Here is a 16,471-nt window from a genome sequence, read left to right as displayed (position 1 = left end):
ACAACAGTAATATTTACTTTAGGAAAATAAAATCCAGTTTGTGGACCAAACTATGTACACTTTTTGTTTAATTATTATAGGTAAAAACAAAATAAAAATTAAAAACAATAAAAATAAAAGAATAAAAAGGACAAAAATGTGGCCACATCTTTAAAACTGTTATATTTTAAGGTGAGCTTTCATGGACAAGTCCACTTCCTCAGACCTTTTGGTTAATCTGTACCTCACCATTTAAACTTCATCTTGGTTCTGCCTATTGGTCTAGTCTTTTCTCTAACATCATTTCCATGAGCTATATCAATGAGAGGTGGGAAGGGTCATTTCTTGTTTGAGAAACCTGGTCACAGAAGCAAACCAGAATCTGCCTGACTCCTTCAGTTGTCATTTGATTAGTAATACAACACAATCCCCCCGCCCCCAAATTTAAACATGTTTTGTCTGGCAGCTTTTGAAATGATAAGATTCTGAACAGTTCTCAGTGGTCAATGAGGCTGTTCATGACCCATTTTAACCCATTAATGGGATATTTCTGGGTTCTCTAAACCTACTTTCAATGGACGCTGTTAGGTGAAGCAATTCATTCTCAGGTCAAATGTTACTACTAAAGACTGTGAAGAAACATCCCCCCTTTATTCTTGAGGGAAGGATAGGTCAGCCTGAAAGCATGAACAAGTAGTCATGATGGTCCTGTTTGTAGGGGTACTACTGAGACATAGAGAACCTGAGACTTCTTGCAGTGACACAGGGGTATAAGAGCTTTTAGATAATGTTGTGTGGAACAGCAGAAGGGTGCAGTTTGGACAGAGTTCTGAGTCCTGCCCTCTGAAGATGCCGGCCACAGAGACTGGCAGAGCATTCAGAAGAAAAACCTCCAGAACATGGCCAAACAGCCCAAAAAACCTACAACAACCATTGGATCCCAGCCATGGAAGCCTTTGAGTATACATGAAAGGGAAATTCTTGTTCCATCTGAGTGATGTTTTCATCTCTTGTAAGTATATCCAAGGAATTTGGCAGCAAAAAAGGGGAAATCTTACTTGTAAGCATTACTGTTGGGTAAAGATTTGCACAAAGTTGTGTGCATGAGTTGTCAGGACCAGAGTGCTCATATTTCTAAGCTTGTGGAATATAGATTTATACAAATATTCTATAGACAGAACATATCATATGGAAAGCCAAACTATATTCAGATAAATGAAGAGTGAAAATTGGTGGAACAAACATTAATAATTTAAGATATGCAGATGAAACAATCTTACTGGCAGAAAGCAACAACTTGAAACAACTTTTAGTGAAAGTGAAAAAAGTGGCAAACCAGGACTGCAGTTGAACATGAAAAAGACGAAACGTCATGAGTACAGAAGAACTGCACAACTTTAACATTGACAATGAGGAAACTGAAATTGACAATGAGGAAACTGAAATAGTTGAAGATTTAGTATACCTTGGTTCAACCATCAGTTCAAATGGAGACTACAGTCAAGAAATCAGAAGACTCAGACTAGTAAAGGCAGCAATTAATTCATTAGAAAATATAATCAAATGTAATGATGTGTCACTGGAGACCAAGACCAAGATCATGTATTTCCAATCACTATATATGGCTGTCAAAGCTGGACACCAAAGAAAGTTGAAAAGAAAAAATGTTTTCATTTGAAATATGGTGCTGGAGGAAAACTTTGTGGATACCCTGGGCTACCAGAAAGACAAACATATGGGTCAAATCAAATCAGACTTGAACTATCTCTGGAGGTAAAAATGTTGAAACTGAAGCTGTCCTACTTTGGGCACATCATGAGAAGACAGGATTCTCTGGAAAAGACAAGAATGTTGAGAAAGATGGCCAGCAGCAGTAAAAGAGGAAGACCAAATACAAGATGGACAGACTCACTAAAGGAACCAGAGGCTTGAGTTTACAAGAGCTGAGCAGGGCAGTTGAGAACAGACCATTTTGAAGATTGTTCATTCATTGGATCACCATAAATCAGAAACAATTTGATGGCACATAAAAACAATAGATATTAAAAACATCTGCTAATGTTATGTATCTGTGGTAATATCACTAGTAGGCTGTTAATGATAACACCTTTTGGGGGCCATGAAGCAACTTGACAGCTCATAACAACGTTAGAAGTAGCTCAGTGCTTCATTATTTCTGAAGCAATTTGGAATGAAGCAACAGAAGGATCTTTTGATATTCACTCATGTTTATTTGCCCACTTGTGTTCATGTTGAGCCCACACCTGCAAGGAGGCAGCCTGAGGGAACTGTCTCAGGCATCCGTTACTGTGAAGCAGCTGCCTCCCAGCCATTATTTTGAAACCCCTATTTTCCCACTGTGAGAGGTAGAGCAATGTGTGTCACCTGCTTGTTATGGGCCCTCTAGCCCAATGCTAATGTAAAATTCAGTTCCTAGTCTACTTTGTTTTTGTAGAGGGGGCTGGGTATGTGGACATAATCTTCACACAGCATCCTCTTCAGTAGGCTTTTCAGCTTTAGCTGATGCAATACGCACACAAAAATTATGAACTCTAAGAATCCAACAATTGTTTCCAGCAGAGGCTGCAAAATGCCTCTGAGTGGAAGTCCAGATATTACCTTCCATCCTGGTTATAAATACAGTATACAAATCAGTTCTTGCCCTATCTCCTTCCTTGCCTGGATGGAGGAAGAGGGGGGAAACCAGCATTCTTATGAGCCTTTGGGGCTGTAATAATGGCCTGCGGCTGTTCCAATAGAACATTTTTACATAGGAAATACAATACTGTTTGCAGATTACAAACATGCATTAGTGACTTTAGATCGCCATCTCCTGGATGAAAAAAAAAAAAGGTCAGGCAACTGAGCTTGGGAATGCCAGCAGAAATTATTTCTAGTGATTTCAAGTCGTCATAATAATGTACACTTTATTCTGCTGTATGTGGCAAAATTTCTCTTCTGAAAAGCTGGAATACGAATGGTACAGAGCAGGTTTCAAAGCTGTGGCTTCTGCTCCCATCCAAACTATGAATTTAGTAAAATAGTGGTAAAACTCAAGAGAACTTCAATTACCTGCTACATAACCTTCCTCTGAGAATAGGTGTTTATGCTCCCTTTTGGAGAGGTGACATCAGCTGCTATTTACGTTGGGAGCACTCTGGCACTGTGCATCTGATCTCATGTGGCCAATTTCTTTCCAGAGCCTGCTCCAAACAGATTTTATATTCTTGACCTTTTGTTAGCGTTTGGATCAAGGCTGTGTTTCCAACATGAAACAGAACCACCACTTATTATAGTAAACATTACTGTGCCTCCAAACTGTTATTTTAAAATGTTTTTACTGTATACAAAACGTAGATCTAGTATGAAGTCCCTTCACTTCAACACTTTTATTTCCTTACTTATTGAGTGAATAATCCCCCTGCCCATGCAGTGCCAATTGAAAGAATTGAACTCAATGTTTAATAATATAGATACAAATAATGCCTTCAGTATTTCAGATTTATCTTAATTACTCTACAGAGTAACTGGAACTCAGAGCCTCTGCAGGGGCGGGAGCAGATCAAGATGTTTGACCCGAGGAGGCTGATGGATTTGCAACCCAAGTGGCAAACACACCCCAGTGAAAAAGAATGAATGATATCTAGATATGTATTATCACAGTAGTACCTGTTTTAAGTTGAGTATGAATAAAATGCACATATTGTTTTACACATAATATATATTTGTAAATGTATTCATGCGAAAATAGTATGAACAATGGTATGTTTAACCCCATACCTTGAGAAAGGACATTTACTTCTGTCTGCATTTTAAAAATCTGTCCATCCTCCGCATAATTAAATCTTACAGATTTTTCTAACTTGCAGGTCAACTCAATTTATGTAGCTCAAACATATAGACAAATATTACACAAAACAGTGGTTTTTTTGTATCAAGAAGGGAAGAAAAAATCATGGCCACTTTTTTTTAAACTTTTAATCCTAAACATTACAGGGCAAATAGATGTTGGAATCTACTGTATTTCCATCCACCATGCGCTTTAACCTTTTATTTCTATTTAATGTGTCCAAATCCACCAGAACATGAGTGGCTTACAACTTTTGAGTTATGGAAATACATATTGTGGAATAAATGCTAGAAAAAGCAACAATGGGGAAAAGCCAAACTGTCTCCATAAAAGTAAAATGGAACATTGTGAAGATTAGATACTTTTTTAAACCTGTCAATTCAGTGCATCGTATGGTTCAAATTCATTTTGAACAAATATTTAACTAGTGTCCATTGATTCCAAATTAGCGGATGACGAATCTTTCTGGATACTTTCAAAGATAGCTGCAAGCTCAGGATTAGAGCTTATCTGTGACTGAAATTCACTCATTAAAGGACTCTTTTCTGCTTCTGGAATGGTCAATAATGCTGCTACTGCCCTCATAGCAGATCTCTTCAGTTCATCTTGCTTTTCAAATTCCTGTTTCACAGAGTTTGCTTTTACCTGTTTCATTAAAAAAAGTTATTTTCAGAAAATGTAAGATAAAAATAAAACAATGAAATCAAATTTGAAAGGTAATCAAATTTATACATATGCATCAGCCAGTTAGGTATACTTACTAATTTATGGCACAGAACTAGCTCATAAAATACTCCTTAGGTAGACATTCACTGAATTTCTAACTTTACTTGATAATGGTTAGTAATGTAAAGCAAAACACAACCTATTACAGGTATTTTCCAGGACTGACGTTGCTCTGAATAAAGTGCCTTCTTACAGCCACAGCATCATGTCACACATGCAAAACAAAGCAGACACTCTTTGCTTCAATCACAAACTTTCTTAAAGAAACAAATTGAATTAATATTGATTGAAATTTTTGTAACAAATGATAGGTTGATTCAATGTCTTTGAATTTAAGAATGTTAAGTGAATTTAAAGAAATTCATACATTACCTTTGTTGTACATGTAGCACGCAAGGGCTCGACCAGCCTATCCAGTCTCTGCAATACTGCACTTGGACACAGGGTAGACAGTCTCACCAGCATTAAGAATGTTAGCATCTGATTAGGAAAAAACAGTATAAACAAGCAAGTAGGAGATGCAACATAATATTGCAGTACAGAATGCTTCTGTTCAGGGCACCAGTGACTCCACCTCCTAGTCCCCACTTTTCCTCCCAAGTCCCTTTAACAATTGATTCCTCAATGGGTGTTTGGGGCTCCACTCTGTATTTCATGCTATTATGTAAGGAGACATTCTTTTGATCCATCAAGTTAGACTAAAAGTTCTAACACCTCCCTCCCTCCTATGTATTAGTAGTATTGTTTTGGCTACATAAACACAAGAAGACTTGAAGTACTATTAGAAGATATGTTAATTAAGTTAAAACCATGTATCTAGAGCAGTCTCCCAGATTTTACATATCATAAATTCTGAGGAAAACAAGATTTTCCAGAAGATTTCCTCTTTCACTGACTGTATTTTTTTTATGCTTTCCTACCACCAAATTTCATACTTAACAACAAATGCCCCAATCTGGGTAGCAAATCCCTTTGACCATCCCTATCGCTCAGCCAATGTCTTTTCATACAGCTTGGTCAAGTTTTTCAAGCAAATGGAAAACACAAATAGGTCTTACTGGTTTCAAATATTTGCTAAACCATTGTTCAATGAACTACCACATTTTCACATGGTGAAGATAGACATATAACAGAGATAGCGAAGCTAACCTTGATATCATAGTGATCTTTTAAGCCATCCTCAACATGGTTTAGGAATTCAAAGATGTCCAGTCTATCCAGACAGCTATCCAGAAGAGTGTACATACACTCAAATGCAGCTTTTCTAATATCGAGACCATCATCAACTGTATGCTTAAATGGCCCCATTTCCACCTGCAGAGCAAATCAGAAATTCAGTGCATTCAATAAATATTTTAAAAATAAAATACAGCTACCAGTTGTTAATTAATCTTTTGAATAAACTGAGGACTTTGTAGTCCCAAGGGAAAGTCATAAGCAGGTGACAAAAAACAAATTACCTTATAGCTGTCATCACTATGCTGGTTACTGGACTTTAATCTCATAAAAGGTTCACTGCATTTGCACAACAGCATTCTTCACTCCCCAAGCTAAAAAAGCTATATGATTCCTTGTTTAATAGTTTAATATATGTTCCACTGAAATTATTAAACATATATTAAATATAATTTGCTTAAGTAAATAAGACTACAATGTATACCTATATACTTGGATATACATCACAATAAAAGGTCAGTAAATGGGAAGAGTTTCAGTCTAAGGTTTGCTGCTAGACAAACAAATTGATCTGGAATATATGAATGTAACTGCGCTAAGTGGAGGGTAGAGTGACTTGGCTATGCCCAGGATGTTCCTGTGTGCAGAAACAGGCTAGATTCAAATGGAAGGTTATGTCATAGTGATCCATTGTGAACGCTCAGCCAGCAATCTCCAAGATACATATGTGTCCATCCATTGTTAGGGTGAGACAGATGGATCCCTTGATTCCCATATGCCTCTCTGCTTCAGCTGACATAGTGCTTACGTCTCTCCAAACTGTTGGGAGGCCTTCAACATTTATTCCAAGGCCCCTCAACAGGAGTGGATCAAGACTGTATGGCTTTTATGACAAATGTGAGTCTGCATCAATTAGTAACTAGCCCTATATAAGGGAAGACATGGGAGAGATGGTCAGGACAGTTGACATGATTGCTCCAAAGTGTTCTGCTGAGAGACAGTGCAGATGTTCTTGGGTTTTCTCAGAAGCTTAAATCAAGGAAGTGTGTGGCTAGGGTAACAGTGGAGAAAAAGTTGGGCTGAATTGGAAGGCAACAAAGACAATGAAAAAGTATTTCTCCTTTGCCTCTACTGAGTTATGTATTGCTAAGAGGAGCGACAGGTTACCCACCTGTAACTATAGTTCTTTGAGTGGACCTCTGTGAGTCACACCCTGGGTGATCCACACCTGCGCAGAGTCTCATCGGAAAGTTCTAGAGCTTCTACAGTAGCGTTAGAATAAGGTCTCTCCCCCTTCATATAAGTACCTTGGTGCCAAGGCTCCCTTTTCAGTTGTTTCAACCACCGCTACATTAAGCAGAATGGTGTGACAGTGGGGAGGACGGGTGGGATGTGTGAATCACAGAGGTCCACTCAAAGAACTACAATTACAGGTGGGTAACCTGTTGTCATTCTTCGTGGCCTCCATGTGACTAAAAAGCTGTCTTACCCGGAGGCAGAGTGTCACGCCAAGATAGAGGCTAGAACAGCACGTCCAAAGGCCGCATCAGACTTCTGCCAGAGTTCAAGTCTATAATGCTGGATGAAAGTGGACAGCTGTGCCCAGGTGGCAGAGACACAGACATCTGGAAGAGCTACGCCATGTAGGAATGCCATAGAGGTCACCACTGCTCTGGTGGAGTGAGGGCAAATCACCTTCAGGACTGGTTTGCGTGCCAGCTGATATGCAAGGTGAATGGTAGAAACTACCCATCTAGATATAGTTTGAGACGTCACCTGGCAAACTTTAGTAGGTGGTAGGTGACTTATGAAAAGTTGAGGTGAACGCCTGAAAAGTTGGGTGCGTTGGACATAAAAGGGAAAGTTTTGTCTAACGTCTAAAGTATGGAGGATTCTTTCTAGAGTTGCGGACAGTGACGGGAAGAAGGGAGGATAAACGTCTGAGAGAGATGGAATTGAGATACGACTTTGGGAAGGAAAGAGATATCCATGGATAGTTTGACTTTGTCTGGAAAAAACTGTAAATAAGGTGGTTACATAACGTAATGTCACTAAATCACTACCTCGTTGAGATGAGGTGATGGCGATGAGGAAAACTGTTTTAAGGGTAAAGATAAAGATTCTCCTTGGCATTTAGTCCAGTCGTCTCCAACCCTAGGGTGCAGTGCTCATCCCCGTCTCCAAGCCGTAGAGCCAGAGTTTGTCCGTATAGTTTCTATGGTCACATGGCCAGCGTGACTAGACACGGAACGCCCTTACCTTCCCACTGAGGTGGTACCTATTTATCTACTTGCATTTGCATGCTTTCGAACTGCTAGCTTGGCAGGAGCTGGGACAAGCGATAGTTTTAAAGGTAAGTAGCCGTAAATCAGTTGAAGCTAAAGGTTCAAAAGGAGTTTTAGTAAGTTGTTGCAGTACTAGCGTTAGTGACCATTGTGGGGAAGGCGGGCAGGTATCTGTGTAGATATAAGATAGACCTTTAAGAAAACGTTTCAATGTTGATGCTTCACATCAACAAATTAGAGCTGTTGGCGGAGAGGTGAACTCTCAAGGGAGAGAGGGAAAGGCCGCTAGACTTGAGATGAAGGAAAAAATGTAGAACAGTAGCAAGTGATGGGTTGATAGAAGGCAATGAAGAAGCTTCAGTGAAATATTGGAATCTGTCCCATTTATACAGGTAAGCCTTTCTAGTGGATGGCTTCTTTGATTGACGGAAGACGTTCATAGGTGAACTAGAACCTTGTGGAGTAGCGGGAATGGTGGAAAAAGGTAAGTGAGGGTCTTGGGCCATCAGCTGACGAATGCATCTCCTTGGGAGTGTTTGCCGATGCTGGCTTGGAAGCAGTATCGTTTGCACTCCCGATTCACACAGGAGGCGAAGAGGTCGAGAGTTGGTTTGCTCCATCGTTCGCATCGGCAAAGAAAAACTGATTGGTCTAACTCTCATTCGTGAGCTTGAGAGTTTGTGTGGCCAGGTCATTGTCATAGCTGACAATGTGTAAAGCCATGAGGCAGATATGATGTGCTAGGCACCACTCCCAGAAGTTGACTGCTAAATATAGGAGACTTGGAGGATGGGTGCCACCTTGTTTCAGAATATAGTATATCGCCGTGGTGTTGTCGGTGGCAATTTGTACCATCTTGCCAGCGAGATTTCTGAAAGCTTTGCAAGGTTTTATAACCGCCAACAGCTCTAATTTGTTGATGTGAAGCAATTTCTCTTTGGAAGACCACTTGACGTGGATTTTGAGAGATTTGCAGTGAGCTCCCCAGCCTGTGAAGCATCAAGATGTGTACTGGAGTAGTTGTATCTTTAGAGATTGGGTCGTATGGATGATTGGCCGCTTCTGTTGAAGGACGGTGGATTTGGAAATTGAGAGACTTAGCCATAAGGATAAGTTGGGTGTACGTTTGAAGTCTTCCGCCGGTGATGGTGGGTTGGCATCGACAAGATCAGATTCTGGTGAGGTAAGTAATACTGATGGCGTCTGAGGTCTGAACCCGTGATCGGAATAATCGGGATCGCGTTGGGAGTCGATGGATTGTCTATCGACTTCAGCGTCGATAGGTTGAGTGTCATAGTGACATTTGTGGCTCGATGTCGTTGGAGACAGGATGTCCATGGGCATTTGTCGGTGTCAAGGATTTTCAATATTGAGAGATGTTATCTGAGTGTCCATGGCCATTGTTTGATATGGTTGAATGTCAGTGTTGAACTCGGGTCATAGTGATGTTGACTTTGATGGCTTGGTTCTATCGGGCGACGTAAATCGTCCGTCGACAGAGGGACAGAGTGAGTGTCCATGGACCAGGATGGATATAAAGGATCATCGATATCAGAGCCTGTGTCTCGGTGATGTCGAAACAGAGGTTGTTGCTGAGCTGGTAAAGCAGTGGAGCATACAGACACTGGAGATGCCGAGCAAGAGGAAAGATTTCCCTCATCTGGATAAGCGGGAAAATATTGGGAGGCTGGAGCTGTAAAAGCCTCGCGTGTAGAAGAAAATTGCTCAACTGTCCTGGGTATTTTAGGTGCCAGGTAGGGAGCAGGTTGGAGTGGGTCACGGAGATATGGCCGTTTTGACAGCAATGGCTGTCGAGATTGAGGCTCACCATGAGAAGGTTCGGCCGAGCTGGATAGAGCAACGGGCTGATTACGGCTCCAGGAACTCTTGGGGCCAATGTCTCTGAGGAGGTTGTGGTACACGATCAGATGTTACTGAATAAGGTATGGTCTCTAGTTGTTCAGAGTCTACTCTGTCAGGTAAAGCAACCAGAGAAGGGTTGCTCGAAAGAACAGGTGTTGAGGACTGGGAGGAGAAGATGTTAATCGATCAACTCTGTCATCCTATTCTGGTGATTGGGAGCATGGTTGATGAGAGGGGATTCCCATCAGCGTCAGAAGGCAAACCAATAGAGATTGATTTGGCAGTTTGTTGATGCTGCTGAGAAATGACTGCAGCTTTAGATTATGCTGTTTAGGTCTTTTAGGCAGAGAAGGCTCCGGAACCGAAGAGGTGTCGGTGAAATTTGACGTTTAGTGGAGGACTTCGATATTGAGTATTTCAGTATCAAGTGCTTCAACTTATGGGTTTTTGAAGTTTAAGACAAAATGGACGGAGCATTGGAGTGGAGATGGTGTGGTTGATGGATGTTGTTTTGAGGCTTCAAGAAAGAGCCTTCTCCATTGCTTTGGTTTGTGAGGTGACCTTACAAGGAGGTTGGGGCATTTTGGTTGGTTGAAGGGATTCTTCCCAAAGATGGAGTTTTAATCTGTGCCTCCCAAGCAAAAAAGACACTTAGAGTGGCCACTGGAGAGTGGTATTTTGTTATCACAGACCACACAGTGTTTAAATGGGTCCAAAGGGGCCATGAATAGGAGAAAATAGTTTGAGGGAAAAAAACTGTGATGGAGGTGCTGAGGCCAGAGACTGAGCGAAGTAGAAAGGGGGATAAATCTGACGATAATGAATTTGATCTAAAAGTTTAAAGGAAAAAAAGATTGATAACAGGAAGGAATCAATAATAAACTCTCTTTTACTCACAAAAGCAGAACTATGAAGCTCTCAATGCGGCAGCTGAAGGAAACTGAAAGGGGAGCCCTGGTTCCAAGGTACTTATATGAGGGGGGGGAGGGGCCTTATTCTAATATGTTTTTTGCTACTGCAGAAGCTCTAGAACTTTCTGATGAGGCTCCGCGCAGGCGCGGATCACCCAGGGTGCGATTTACAGAGGCCACAAAGAAGAACTATCTGTTACAGTTCAGAGTTATTACATCTTAACCTATAGGGTGCTGACATGCAGCCACTTGAAGTCCACTGTGGCAAAGCTGAAAAGCACCTGGCAAATAAAACCATGTTTCTGTTCCACACAAAATCTAGTGAGATGCTTGAGGCAACTGTATCTTCAATGCTGATACATGAGGCTCAGTTTTTGTCTGAGAATGTGGAAAAGTTGCCTGGAGATGTAAGGCTCTTCCCCCACTTGTCCTTAGCCCCGGCTTGTAAAAGCTGTAAGAGGGAGAGACTGTCTGATCAGGTGATGGAGATTCTAAGTGCATTACTGAAACATAGCTTTACTGGGCACCTGTTTGCTCAGCTTGTTAACTGCACGATTTACGTACCTCTCTTATTAATTCTTTTCTGACTTTTGTTTCATTATAAAGATGTGGAAGCACAGTATCTAAAAGGTCCCTTATTAGTGATGGTTTGTTGTGTGCTGCTGAATTAAAAGTCACCAGAGCTACTCTTCTCACATTAAGATCTGGATCTTCCAGCGTTTTCAGGAAGTCACCTGAAATCATAAAAACAAACACTTATCAATCTATGCTTTTGCCCTCATTAGTTATTTATGAAAACTGAAAGCAAAATATGTATTAGTGTGGCATGCAGGGGCAGGACGAAGCCACACAGTCTCAAACCTTTAGGCTCTTCCCTTCCCTCTTCTATAATAACTATATGCCATCAAGTTAATTTCAATTTACGGTGGCTATTTCCAGGATTTTCTAGCTATAGCAGTCTACAATTCTGTTTTTTCTGGAACTGTGCAGCACACCCAAGGCTATATATGCTGGCTCTTCTAGGTCAGTGGTGCTAAAGTATGGGTATGTCAAGTGTTCTTGAGACTGCAATCCCTGGAAGCCTTCACCACCAGCTGTGCTAGCCTGTTTCAGGGAGTTGCACCTGAAGAACACCTGGATTACCCAAGGTTGGGAACCACTAACCTAGTATCACAGTGAAGAATCAAACTATCAACCTCTGACTCTGTAGCCAGATACACGGAGGTATCCTACCATCTCCCTTCTTTACTGAATTTTCACTTCTATGTTGTCCAGGTATAAATAAAAAGGAAACTTTTTTAAAAAAGATGTAATATTTACATTAAACCTAAAATGGATGGAGGCCTGGATTATACCATGAAGTCTTGCAAAAACAGGTGAGTCTTCAATATGCACTTGGTTTTATAAGCATTAATAGAAGAGCACTCCACATAGCCCCCAGCTCCACACAACTATGGGGAAGGCTTCAGGAGTGTATAGGGACCAAAAAGTGGCATCTCCAGACAACCTCAAAGACTGAATGCACCTATTAAGAGACACCAGCATTTAAGGTGGTCACGTCACAAGTTCTTCAGAAATTCATATACTATTTAAACTTTATACCTAGCCCAATAGCAAATAAGAAGCCAGTGTGATTCCTTCAACTGAGATTTCATATGCTGCTCCACTTAGAAGTCTATCCAAAGCATTCTCCATCAACTACAGCTTCTAGATGAGCCTTAAGGAAAGCTCCACAAAGAAAGTATACTAATAATCCAACCTTGAGGTTACCAAAGCCTGGACCACTGCAGAAAAGCTGTCCTGGTTGAAGAACAACCACAACTGGCTTACCAGTTAAATTTAGTAGAATACATTCTCAGCTGCCGTTGTCACTGTGCCTCTACTAACAAACTGGGACTTTGGACTCTGGGTTGTCCACTTGATCTTTCATAGACCACATCCTGGCTGTACAGGAGTAGAACAAGGAAGAGCTGCAACCCCTAAGCTTACTGAGATTTCTTCTTACTAATGCACACTTCAATAAACTACAGATTAGCATGAGGTGTGAATGTAACCATATTGTTCACACTAGCTTTTCTTCTTAATTTTTCTGAATATAGTGAGAAGGATAAATTATACATTATCATGCAAATCACAAGAGACACACAGATAAGCAGGATAGGGAGAAAGAACTATAAAAATTAAGTCACTTCTTCCACAAGCCTATGTTTTCAAGCAAGTAAGACATCCACTGCCATTTCAATATGTATGAAAACATTGTGAACTGTTACATTTATACCATGTCAATATATGTATACACATACGTATGTAGATAAGTTTGTACATACAAATCTATATAACTGAAGAGATCCCATGTAACCCACTGCAAGCATTTTTCCTTTCTAATACCTTTAACACATTATGTGTATTATTTTGTATCAATATTGTACACTGCTTTCAGTAACTGATACAGTAAATAAATAATGCAAATAGGTTATAACAACAAAAAAAACACTAATCTGCTTTCCACACAGAAGCATCATCAAATACTAAATACTACTAGAAATTGTATTACTTTTTCTAATGCTAGACTGAGAACATCACAGGTACTGTACTTTGGTCACCAAGAAAATAATTGCCCACCCACCCACATGTGTGTATCTGAAAGCTACAAGTCTAGGGCTAGAGGAAGAAGAGACTCTGGCAAGTGTGGTTTTTATCAGACTCCTGCTGTTGCCCAAGTTCAGAGACACCATGAGCAAAAAGAGAACACTGAGAAATCACATCTTGTTTTACAACAAATAAAAATAAATACACTGCTGAGATTGACATGGTAGCCACTCCACAACAGTGCCTACAGAAATACGCATTGGCTGAAACACAAAGCAGTTCCACTCACCTATGCAATTCTTTAATAGTGGGTCTATGGGCTGTGGATGATCCGAGATTGTGAATTTCACAGCAGTGACCACTGAACTTCGAGCATATGATGATCCTAATAGCAAAGAATTAGTCATAATAACTAAATCATGTTTAATTTAAAAAGTGCTGATATCTTCTTCACCTACATACTATTTCTTATAGCCTCTTCCTTCTAACATTCTGAGTACAGAAGCTAGCTGCTTAGTTTCATAAAAATGGCCTAATAATCTTTTAAAAACAAGTAACAGATCTGATCAACCCTATTTTCAATTTCTGACTGTGGTTATGTCTGAAGCTTTTCTTCTGATATAATTCTGGAAATTCTTGGAAGGTCTCTTAAAATAACCAGGATCATTTTCAGCAATTTCCTTGAGATATACTAATTCTTTCAGACTGGCAATCTTAGCAATTGTCCCTCAGCAATTTTGAGCAAAGACCCTTCTCTATCCACACACACACTTTCTGACACCACAGGTGTCAATGAAGAGAGACTTACTGCATAAGGTCAATCTGTGCAAGGGGATTCTGAAAAATAAGTATTAAGATTATACAAGCAAGAGTGCATTTTTGGGGAGAGAAATCACATTATTTAATCAAATCTTTCACAGAAATAACTTAAATCATGGTTTAAGTCATTTTGATTTAAATCAAATCCCAACTTGACAAAGATTAAATTCAGACGTATGTTATCTTTAACAAATCTGCAGATGGTACATTTTAAGCATAGGTGTATTTAAAAAACATAGTTACATATTCACTCCAGCTTCAACTTATTACACCTGAACAAGACCGTTCTGGGAGAAGCAAGTTATTGGGGGGGGGGGGGATCTGAATAGATTACATGAAGATGTATACAAACCTGATGCCAAATATCCTTTGAGACGTGGAAGCAGAGTCTCTGGATCTATTAAAGTAAGCTTCCCCAGGCATTCAGCAACCACATTCCTGGTGCCTTCTTCTGCACACTCACAGTGTTTCAGGAGCAAAGACCAGATGCTCTCCACATATGGTTTGAGACCTTGCACTGATGCAGAGCTAATTATTTCTTTCAAGGAATGGAGCAGAAGGTATTGCCTTTTAGGCTGGCTAGTTATTTCTTGTAGGACAAATGGGAGATATTCGGGAAGATTGCCGACACTGATGCTGCCCAGTGCATAAGAAGCTGCAGACTTCACTTCTTCACTAGGAGAAGAGAATGCTTCTAATATTACAGATTTTAGTTCTATTTGTCCACTTAAGTCAATGTGATGTCCAACTTCCCCAAGAGAAAGTAAAGCTAAGAGACGAATGGAATCTGTAGACCTTGAGTTCTTGACATCTTGAATAAACTGACCCACTACTGCTGGTCCCTCTTTGGGGCAAGCTCGTGTAAGGGCCGCTACGCATTTGGCAATGGAGTAGTAAGACTGCTTATGAGTAAGTGCTGTACTCTGAGAGTACACTGGCCCTGTTAACATCCGCAATAGATCCATATATCCCAAATTACTTGTTCCAGTCACAACCAGAGCTTGGAAAAATTCTAGCATGGCACTAAGTGCTCCACCCTGTAATAGTGGGGACCTCACTAGCCCAATAAGTTCATTCAGTATGGAGCCACTGATTTTTGAAAGGGAAGAAGGATAAACTTTAGCTAGGGTGGTCAGAAAACTGATGGCCATTTGTGAAACATGCATATCACTCTCACTGATAAGAGGTGGAAGCTCATCCAAGACAGCATCAATCATAGCAGCTGTCAAGCTGTCACTATAGTTTTTGATTAAGATATCTAAAGCCGCAAGAGTTCCAAGTTTCAAAGCTCGCTGGTTCTTTCTGAGGAAAGAAGCAAGAATAGGAACGCCTTCTCCTAGAACTGGCCTCAGATCTATCTTCAGAGGAGAACCAGCTATCAGTGTCAAAGCTTTTACAGTGGTTAGTCGAGTGATCTCATTTTTCAGTCTTTCTAGGAAGATCTGAAGTGTACTAGGTAGGTCAGAGCCAAGATTGTCCCCAAGACTGCAAATAATTTGGCCCATACAGGAGATTGCCCTCTCTTTTACTTCCTGGTCAATGTCAGCAGCTTTCAGTCTCTTGATTGTACAAGTAAACAGATCTTTGATATAAGGAGTGGCATCAAAAGATGACGACTGATCTAGAGGGCGAATGACTTTCACAAGTTGCTGCGTAACCAAAAGTGCCTCTGATGTTATTTTGTAGAATGGATCTCCAACGCAAGTGACAACAGGAGGCACCAAAGCTTGAACATGTGGATGAAACACTTGGGGAGCGTGATTACAGAGGATCACATAAAGACATGATAAAGCATCTATCTTCAGGTTAGAGGAACTTGATTTGTCATTCAGTGAAAAAATTATGCCTGTAAGAGAAAGTAACATTATTTCACACAACTGCAGATGACAATAGATATAATTCCCAATATCTGATCTAAAGAAAACATACACTAAAACATACTGTATGTATCAGAGACAAGAAACTACAATTTGATAGCTTATCCATTTGTTTAATGATCCTCAATAAAAGGTCAGTTTTATAAACTCTTGCACTACCATTTGATTCAATTTTTTAAACCCAAAATCATTTTCCAAGTCAAAGCAGTTCATGTAAACACCAGCCAATTTAGTCTTAGTTCTGGTTCTGGCACAACCAAAGCCTAATCAGCAATCCCTGAATGTCAGATTGTCCTTGGTCCCTTCTCAGCTCCTCCACACACAGTCAGCAGTCAAAATGTCCTACATTAGCTTAGCAGCAACCACCTGATCGAATAACTTCATGTCACTATGCAA

General features: G+C 40.3%; 1 protein-coding gene across 1 annotated transcript in view; it reads right to left on the bottom strand.

Moving 5' to 3' along the window:
* Positions 1 to 3,682: 3,682 nt before the first annotated feature.
* CAND1 (cullin associated and neddylation dissociated 1) overlaps positions 3,683 to 16,471 on the bottom strand; it is a 33,318-nt gene continuing 20,529 nt past the window's right edge. Inside the window, exons 10-15 of the mRNA XM_020786009.3 lie at positions 14,551 to 16,044; positions 13,669 to 13,764; positions 11,355 to 11,524; positions 5,705 to 5,869; positions 4,928 to 5,035; positions 3,683 to 4,474 (exon numbers count right to left, since the gene is read on the bottom strand). Coding sequence (XP_020641668.1) covers positions 4,250 to 4,474; positions 4,928 to 5,035; positions 5,705 to 5,869; positions 11,355 to 11,524; positions 13,669 to 13,764; positions 14,551 to 16,044 — 2,258 coding nt within the window. The 3' untranslated portion in view covers positions 3,683 to 4,249. The remainder of the gene's footprint in view (positions 4,475 to 4,927; positions 5,036 to 5,704; positions 5,870 to 11,354; positions 11,525 to 13,668; positions 13,765 to 14,550; positions 16,045 to 16,471) is intronic.

The sequence above is a fragment of the Pogona vitticeps genome, chromosome 5, assembly GCF_051106095.1.
Source record: "Pogona vitticeps strain Pit_001003342236 chromosome 5, PviZW2.1, whole genome shotgun sequence".
Taxonomy (NCBI): Eukaryota; Metazoa; Chordata; class Lepidosauria; order Squamata; family Agamidae; genus Pogona; species Pogona vitticeps.
Note: the sequence above shows the minus strand (reverse complement) of the source record. Positions and strands in the feature narration are given on the sequence as shown.